This window comes from Dendropsophus ebraccatus, chromosome 9 (assembly GCF_027789765.1).
Source record: "Dendropsophus ebraccatus isolate aDenEbr1 chromosome 9, aDenEbr1.pat, whole genome shotgun sequence".
Classification (NCBI taxonomy): domain Eukaryota; kingdom Metazoa; phylum Chordata; class Amphibia; order Anura; family Hylidae; genus Dendropsophus; species Dendropsophus ebraccatus.
In genome coordinates this window covers 102,665,567-102,675,212 of record NC_091462.1, presented here as the reverse complement: position 1 = coordinate 102,675,212, position 9,646 = coordinate 102,665,567, and the positions used below count along the sequence as shown (strand labels likewise).

The window sequence follows — 9,646 nt, the reverse complement described above, 5'->3', positions numbered from 1 at the left end:
CAGGGAAGTCGCAGTCACATGCAACTTGCAATGAGGTCTACGGAAGCAAAGTTGTGTGTGAGCCGAGACCAAACATCCAATAAGTATGGATTTTTTTTTTGCAACTATCGCGTTGCAGTTGTGCAATAATGCATTCACAATGCTGCACCATTCACTACATTGTGCGATCTTTGTGTCGCGTGATTAACGTCACCAAGTAGCCCTGGCCGCATTTGTTTGCAGTCTTCCCAATGGAATTGTATATATATATATATATATATATATATATATATATATACACAAAGTTTCATCACACAAGTCACACTCCACCCGCAGTAGACACACACGGCTGCTCTCCAGCTCCAGCCACAGAGGAGGGGTTTGCAGACAATACCTTTAAACGGTTGAGAATCTGCACAATCTCATTGGACAATGGGGTCACAGGGAACTTGGCAACCACCAGCCAATGAGATGTCAGAGTTCTGTTTAAAGGGCTGAGCTCCCTGGGGAGGTAAGGTGGCAGAGTCTGCAGTTCACCGTACAGTGGGATCATTTATCAGAGAACATAAACCCCAACCTGCTAATCCCTCCGTGAGGTAAGAGCATCTCCTACTTTATATGACTTTTATAACTTTATGGTCGCATCATAATTTACATAGACCCAATGCATATAGTGCAATTCAGCTTGGGGTGGAACTACAGGTCTCAGCATATATAGGACATACTAGGCATTACATCTACTTATGGCGAGATACAGAGATGGAGGCGATCCATTGCAGAATGAGATGTGTCCTGTATATGATGCTACGCACAGATCCTATCAAATTAATTGTTATCCTGATATGCAAATAATGCAACAAATCCAGCTCTGCTACATAAGTGCATAGGTATTATATGCTTGTTATACGGTCAGGTAGTATATGCAGTAAAATGGAATATACACGTCCTAGTTCCAGGGGGTCCAGGACACCTGTTTACCACTATGAAAGCCTCTGCATCCTGATCATATTGCCAGGTGATCCGATCTGTCACATACATCCCAGGGGAGCGTCATCTCCTGCATGTCACCTGCTGCAGGGGAGACCAGACAACCCCCACCACTGCAGGACATTGGCCCATACACCCCTGGCTGCGTATAATCTTCATTGATCCTCATGTCAGGTTACATAATCCCCAATTCTCCACAATTTGCATGGCCAAGGTACCACCTACCGCTGTATTATTAGCTGTCGTTTTCTGTCGAGTTTATCTAGTCATTTGGTCCAGATTATTGTGTTATTGAGATGTATTCGGGGGTAATGTATACATCATACCATGTCCTCAGAAAGTTATCACAATGCATTGACAAGGTAGCCCCGGTCATTTCAATGACACGCTCAGCTCTGCTACATATGTACCATAAATGTATTTCATACTATCACACAATACACTATACTACGCTCATATCACATACATTGTATCACACAATACCATTATTTTACATCTTAATATTAGATTATCCTACTATCAAGTTTGCGTATTATATTAGCTTTTCGTAAAATCATACTATAACACTATCATATTACACTAGCTTTGTATCATCGTAGGGATACACATTATTTTAGCAGCATCCTCTCATCCTATGATGGAGGGGAGTATCAGAGCGGAGGTAGACTGGGCCCCTGTACTATAAATCCATGGATGTCAGTACATTGAGATTTTTTTATGCACCACACAGGACAAAAGACAACCTGCTCCATCCCTGCTATCATGTCGGACTGTAATATAGTGCTATTATATCACACTGGTCCACTATCTTAGTGGCATATTATATCACACTACCATGTACAACAGTGCTTCTCAGCCTATGAGATGGGCCTTTTAGTGAGGGTCCAGACAGTTGTTGGTTAGGCATAGCTAGGGGGCAAATGTTAGTATATATCCCCCTAGTTGTTAGTGAGGCACAGCTAGGAGGCAAATATTAGTAGGGTGCCCCCTAGTTGTTAGTGAGACACAGAAAGGGGGCAAATATTAGTAGGGTGCCCCCTAGTTGTTGGTTAGGCGCAGCTAGGGGGAAAATATTAGTAGCGCCCCCTAGTTGTTAATGAGACACAGATAGGGGGAAAATATTAGTAAGGCGCCCCCTAGTTGTTAGTGAGACACAGAAAGGGGGCAAATATTAGTAAGGTGCCCCCTAGTTGTTGGTTAGGCACATCTAGGGGGCAAATATTAGTTAGGCGACTCTAGTTGTTAGTGAGACACAGATAGGGGGAAAATATTAGTAAGGCGCCCCCTAGTTGTTAGTGAGACACAGAAAGGGGGCAAATATTAGTAAGGTGCCCCCTAGTTGTTGGTTAGGCACATCTAGGGGGCAAATATTAGTAAGGCGACTCTAGTTGTTAGTGAGACACCGCTAGGGGGAAAATATTAGTAAGGCGCCCCCTAGTTGTTAGTGAGGCACAGTTAGGAGGCAAATATTAGTAGGGCGCCCCCTAGTTGTTAGTGAGACACAGATAATGGGCAGATATTAGTAAGGCGCCCCTAGTTGTTAGTTAGACACAGATAGGGGGCAAATATTAGTAAGGTGACCCCTAGTTGTTAGTGAGACACAGGTGGCAAATATTAGTAAGGTGCCCCAAATAGGGGGCAAATATTAGTAAGGCGCCCCCCTAGTTGTTAGTGAGACACAGATAGGGGGCAAATATTAGTAAGGTGCCCCCTAGTTGTTAGTGAGGCACAGATAGGGGGCAAATATTAGTAAGGCGCCCTTTAGCTGTTAGTGAGGCACAGTTAGGGGGTAAATGTTAGTAGGGCGCCCCCTAGTTGTTAGTCAGACACAGATAGGGGGCAAATATTAGTAAGGCGCCCCCTAGTTGTTAGTGAGACACAGAAAGGGGGCAAATATTAGTAAGGTGCCCCCTAGTTATGAGTGAGGCACAGTTAGGGGGCAAATATTAGTAAGGAGCCCCCTAGTTATGAGTGAGGCACAGTAAGGGGGCAAATATTAGTAAGGAGCCCCCTAGTTTTGAGTGAGGCACAGTTAGGGGGTAAATATTAGTAGGGCGCCCCCTATTGGTTAGTGAGGCACAGCTAGGGATCCTACAAGTTGTAGTATTTGCTAGTAACCATGATGGTCACCCTTTTCTCGCTGATGAATATTAAGAGGACATGATTTGTAATATCATACCTGCCAAAATCAGGACTTTTGAGCCTGCACTCGGAGAATCGCCCCAAAAAAGCCTCTTTTGGGCAGAGTTTGCAGCAACCATGCCTATTTTGCAGATAGGATATGGAACTGTGGTATATGTAGAATATGCAGTGTGGATAGTATAAGTGGTATATGTGCTGTATGTAGTATATGTATAGTATACACAGTATTTGCATGTAGTATAATGCATGAGTATAGTGGTATGTATGAAGTATATGTGGTCTATGTATGTGGTATGTATAATATATGTATAGACAGCATATGTATTTAGTATATGTGGTATGTATGAAGTGTATGTATTTTATGTGGTCTGTAAGTGGTATGTATAGTATAAGCAGGATATATATGTAGTGTATATAAAGTATAAGGGCTATGTATAGTATATGTAGATGGTATATGTGCTATATGCAGTAAATGTAGTATAAGTGGTATGTATGTGATGCATATGTTATGTATGTAGTATATGATATTGATTGATTGATTGATTGATTGATTGATGTTGAGTTATTTTTTTATTATAACACAATAGATATAATATGATTTTGAAAATGAAAGAAGACTCAAATCCTTGCAAGACATGGTAGGCCCAGATGAGGCCTGTATGGACGCTATACCATGGCTCTGACTATAGGTTACAATAGGTTATGCCTTCCCTATGATTTAGTGTAAGGTGATTCCTCATTGCAGGCCATGAAAGGGTTGCTGCGGTGTGACTATGTAACGGCACTCCCTCGGTGACCCAGGCACACGCACAGGTTGCAGGAACAAGCGCTATTTGTTCTGAACACGTTTGAACAAACAGTCTCTGGGGTGAGGTCTTGGGGGAGGTGGCGCTGCTGTGACTGTGCCCACTGCGGGAAATTATCCGACTATATTTACTGTCATTAGGGAAGAGGCAGCTAAATGGAGAGCAAACGGCAAACAAGAGGTGGCCAAGGCTCAGGAGAGGTGTACCTGGCATCATATAGTGGTGTCCCTAAATGAAATAGATTGGGGCATGGACAGAAAGCAAAATTTTAAATTTTGGTTCTAGACAAAGGCATACAAAATTTTGCATACCCCCACATACCATGTACCATTGATAATACCAGTGTTTTCCTATCTAGCAGATGGTTCCAGGGCGTGTTTACAACCGCTACCTCTGCGCCCCCAATAGCTAAGCCTCTACAGCTTCTAGTGACATATGATCTGGTTGAATTAATCAGTATTGTTTCTATGCTAGAATGACCCCAACCATCATCTGTAGCTTTAGTTGATAACAAACAGTGTTGACAACTCATGTTAATTCCTTAAAGGGGTTGTTCATCTTCTGGTTAGGAAGATCACCCAAAACATGAGATGTTCGTAGGACATACAATGATTCATCCATCACCATCTATGCTATAAAGTTAAGTCTAACGTCTATAATTTAAGAAATGTTCTCATGAGGAACATTTGGAAGCATCCAAGCATATGGACTGCAGTCCTGGGGTCTAGCTGGCGGAGCATCCATGCAAAGAATTGTCATTAATCATGTTTGGGTTTGTTATAGCAGTAATAATGATGGGAGTTGGTGTAGGTCAGTGTTCCCTAACCTAGGGCTCCCCAGCAGTTGCCAAACAACAACTCCCACCATGATGGTACTTGTAGCTGTAGACCCACCTGTTGGGGACCACTCCTGTAGATATGATAGTTACCCAGACAGAGCCGCAAGGAAAAACAAGGATCATAGACAGTAGTGGATTATAATAGGTCCGTTTCGGGCGGTAGCCCCGGGGCCTTAAGGTCCTGGGGGCCCATGGCCACCCAAACAGATTTAAACTTTCAGTGGTGTATTGTCTCCTGGCTACAGTTCTGCCATGATTTGCAAAAAAATGCTGTTCTTTTTACCACAATTTTTCAAAAATCAAGGAAACATGAAATTTTCTATCTTGTACTATGAGCACAACGCTAGTGCTGCCATTGTTACAGTGGAGTGGGGGGCCCAGGCTTGGTGAACAGCCCGGGGCCTATGGTAAAGTTAATCCGCCCCTGATCATAGATGGACCTAGATCGCCATTTAGCATCAGATACATCTTATTAACCGAATAACTGTTGACTTTTTTTCAGATCTGCCACTGGCCTTTTCCAGGGGACCATGCCTGTCCTTTCTTCCAATCTCCAGGCTTGTCACATGGAGAAGGACAATATCCGAGAAGACGACAGCTTAACCAACCTACAATGGCTTCAAGACTTTTCCATTTGGAGTTCAGACTTGTCTTCTTTTGCTATATCTTGTCCTCCAGCAACTAACAAGACCCAAGGTCCATGCAGTCCCCCAGCTGGAGATACAGCCTCCTGCCAGGCTGCTCGTGGAGGAAAACAGAGATCCACCATGGGATCCAATGCCTGGCCTTCGTTACCTTCATCTGTACCAAATCCTATCCAAGAAGTGGATTATAGAACAAATCCTAATGTTAAACCGCCATATTCCTATGCCACCCTTATATGCATGGCTATGGAGGCCAGTCAGCAGAGGAAACTCACCCTGTCCGCCATATACAACTGGATCACGCAGAACTTCTGTTACTATAGGCACGCTGACCCAAGCTGGCAGGTAAGATCTGTTCAGTGCCAACTGGGACATGAAGCAAAGGGGAAGAACACCAGTTTAAAAAACATATTTAAATTTAACCCCTGTGCAAAATCTATGGTAACGTGGGCCTACAACCAGGACCTAAGCTTGCTTCCCCTGAACCCCCTATGGCTACACCTCGGGCTCAAGTGGAGCTGTTACAATAATTTAATTAGAAATTGCCTAAATTGTGTCCATCAATAGTGGAGTAACACAAGACAGCTGGGATCCAGGGCTAGTGCCATTGTTGGAGGTTGCCAATAGTCTTAGTTATGGTCCATTCATTCTACCAACTCAAGCTTCAAGGCCCACTTAAGTGTATGAGCGGGTCTTCTGTAGTTGGGCGATACGTCACTGTGGGCATGTAGCAAAGGACCAGAAATAGCCAGGAAGGTGACTCATAATGGTGTCCCTATCTGCTGCATTCAGTCTCCTGTGATCATATAGTCCATTAACAGTGGTTTCCACCAGCCCCCATGGTACATAGCTTTAGAGAGTTAACGTAGACTCATGAGGTTATGGTTTATATCAGTGTTTCTCAATCCTGAATCTCGGGTTCCACTAATAGGTCCTTTGAGAACTTTCTAGACATGACCTGTTAGGTGAACAAGAGGAGTGGCACAAAGAAGCATCTATATATGTATATGGGAGGACAAATTTAAGGTGTCTACCGTATGAGATAGTGGTGGTTGTCACCAACAGGTGAATATAAGTGGCCTTTACGTAGATCTAGGATATTGGTGGCTTAAAGTATTTACCTACAGGAGGCAATAGCTGTAAGGTGGAAGCAACTGGGCACCAGTGACTTGCAATTTAAAGGCTATAGGCCACTTCATGATCTTGAGGCATACAGTGCTCCTATAACCCCCTAACAGGGTAATGCTAACTGGATATGCCCTTAATTGAATTGCTTCCTTCGTAGATGTGCCCCCTGGCCATAAAACAACCACTACACCTGCCCTTTCCTGGTTCTAGGCTATTCTGCAGCTGTCTATCTAATCTTACATCACGACAGGACATGAAAGGACCTCAGTGTTCAGGACATAAGAGGAGATTTGTATGAGGAGGGCATCCGCGACCTGCACATGTGGAGGTGGGAATCCTCCTGTGACTATGACACACTGCATTATTCATGACCAGCCTCATCTTTGGTGAGGTCCGTGCCAGGTGTCTGTCTATAGTCATGTGGAGGCTGCCTGCCTATTGTGAGACAGCTGCATAATGGGACACTTTGTCCTGGCTGTAAGGGACACCTGAGCAGGTAAAGGGTGGGGGGAGGGCAAAGATGATGGGGTCATTCATCTACTTTTCAGCAGTCATACTCCATTAACCAGACCTGAGGTAGGCAACGTGCAGCAGCTATGGGGGAGCCACACATTTCGCTAGGGGATCATGGATATATTTCTTCTTCTTCTTCAGCTTCTTGGATGTATTAATTTATTTGTCATTATTATTTTCCATTGTAGAATTCCATCCGCCATAACCTCTCTCTGAATAAATGCTTCATGAAAGTCCCCAGAGGCAAAGATGAACCTGGGAAGGGCGGATTTTGGCAGATGGATCCTCGCTACGCTGATATGTTTGTGAACGGAGTACTGAGAAGAAGAAGAATGCCAGCTTCTCATCTTGACCCTCCAAGATGCAACAACGTAGCAGTTCACCATCCCTACCAGTCATCCGTACGACCAAATAATCGCCAAACTCCACGTTCTTCTTGCAGCTACAAGCAGCTTAGGAGGCAAGAGAAGCCCAGTCCTGTTTTGCCAGCCCTGAGGGCACAGGAACGACATGGGGACAACCTCTTTTCTTCTGAAAATGATCATCTGAATGGAAGCAACTTTGATGACCTGGATCTGCAGACAGCCTTAATATCGATGTGGTGGGAAGGAGACTTGGGACCTTCTGGGGTCAACGCCTCAGTTGTGAACACCTCCAATTTGGAAGTAGCCCAACAGGAACCTGCCATAATGGATAGCCAATGGTTCCTGCCTCCTGACCACCACCCAACTTGGCAAGAGTTAAAAGAGGAACCTGTAACAAATCAGTGGTACATAGACAATGGTTACGTTGAGGATGTTTTGTACGAATGCCCACCATGGGAACGGGCAGAGACATTATGACCTGTTGATGGAACATAAGCCTAAAAGCAAACAACAGTTAGATTTCGATTGTAAGGAGCGATAAGAAAACCGAAACTGGAACTGAGATGATTCTCGTCTTGTCACCTTTCATGGTCGGAGAGTTACGTTGAAGGTGGTCTCAGGGTCTAAACAGAACTCAGGCCGGATGGATCACCTATGTCTCAAAAATGGAGGGACCTTAGCCATAAAAGAGGACACGCAGGCCTCTACTTGATCTGCATTTTATATTTCAGACCTGGGCTTTATGACTTGGGCTTTCCCATCACCCTGCGCTCTGGGGAACTCTAAGGCCTGCGCTCTGGGGAACTCTAAGGCCTGCGCTCTGGGGAACTCTAAGGTCTGCGCTCTGGGGAACTCTAAGGCCTGCGCTCTGGGGAACTCTAAGGCCTGCGCTCTGGGGAACTCTAAGGCCTGCGCTCTGGGGAACTCTAAGATCACAGCCATTTTATTTACAACAAGCAGAATTATATTTTTTACAAATCCTTTAAACGAATAGGTTATATATGAAGAATTTGATGATACAGAGGTCTATGATGAGATAAGATATCAATGCACCTAATAGACATTATGTGGACACTACGTGGATTTTATATGTGAAGGATATTCAGATCTAGATATGAGGCCTATGAAGCAGGTCTGTCTGATATATGCAAAATAAATGAAGAAAAATAAATCAGTGTCCTTTTTGTTTATTTCTTAAGTGTTTACCTCCTGTTATTATTGCTATTTTCTAAACATAAATCTAGAACAGTAAAAAGCAGTGGCCCCATTACATAAGGCCACAGTGCAAAGCATGGGCACCAATGTGTATGAAAGACTAAAGGTCATACACCTTCAATAGCAGCCACGGGTTATATCTCCCATCCTCCCCATACACAACAACGTTTAGAATGGTCGATCCTGTGTTCTGTATGGGAAGGATAAGCTGCAGCTAGACAGTTCTGGTTGCGGCTTATCTCTCCCAGAACAAATCTTCACCAACATTATCTGTCAATTGGGAGAGCCCCATGTTCTTATATGGTACGGCCGACAAATGTATAAGGTGTATAGAGACCTTTCGAGCCCTACTAGATAGCCTGGCGTGCGCAATAAATGAGCACCGATTTCATAGATTGTACGGTCAGGATCATCAGTGTGTCCCTTTGCTACCATAATCCATAGGCAACACATGCCCTATCCATGCAGTCCAATAGTCACCCCCTTGGAAACTGCACCACACTTACCCATAGGCTGTGTGTGGTATTGCAGCTCAGTGAATTCAAATGACTACTGTAATTATTACCAATAACAACGCATTGATAAGAACAGTGCTCTATAGAAACAACAATAAAATAGCATTTCTGATTGTCAGTAGAGGTGAGCACTGGAGCATGCTCGAGTCCAATTGTTCGGCATTTGAATATCAGTGGCCGGAGAAGTTGGATGCAGTCCTAAGGCTGCCTGGAAAATATGGACACAGCCATAGGCCATAGGTTGTGTCTACTGTATGTTTTCCCTTACTCCTTAGGGCTGCATCCAACTTCTTCAGCCATGGGGAATCAAATGCTGAACGACTGGACTCAAGTTGTGCTCATGTCATTAAAGGGGAATTCCGGATAATAAAAACTTGTTTTCTATTAAGAGTACATTAAAAGTTAAATATATGTGTCTATACAATGTATTACTGTATCTGTACTGTTCTGCCACACTGGTAGCTAATAGAAATCCAGGAAGTGAAAAAAAATGGCCCCTGTGCAAATCCCCATT

The 9,646-nt window shown here is 43.9% G+C and overlaps 1 protein-coding gene across 1 annotated transcript; it reads left to right on the top strand.

Annotated features, from left to right (window-relative positions):
• Nucleotides 1-445: 445 nt before the first annotated feature.
• LOC138800444 (forkhead box protein J1.2-like) lies at nt 446-8,493 on the top strand. The gene is made up of 3 exons (XM_069982117.1): nt 446-575; nt 5,255-5,741; nt 7,226-8,493. The coding sequence occupies exons 2-3, from the start codon at nt 5,283-5,285 to the stop codon at nt 7,877-7,879; spliced, it is 1,113 nt and encodes a 370-aa protein (XP_069838218.1). The 5' UTR covers nt 446-575; nt 5,255-5,282; the 3' UTR covers nt 7,880-8,493.
• The last annotated feature ends 1,153 nt before the right edge of the window (nt 8,494-9,646 follow it).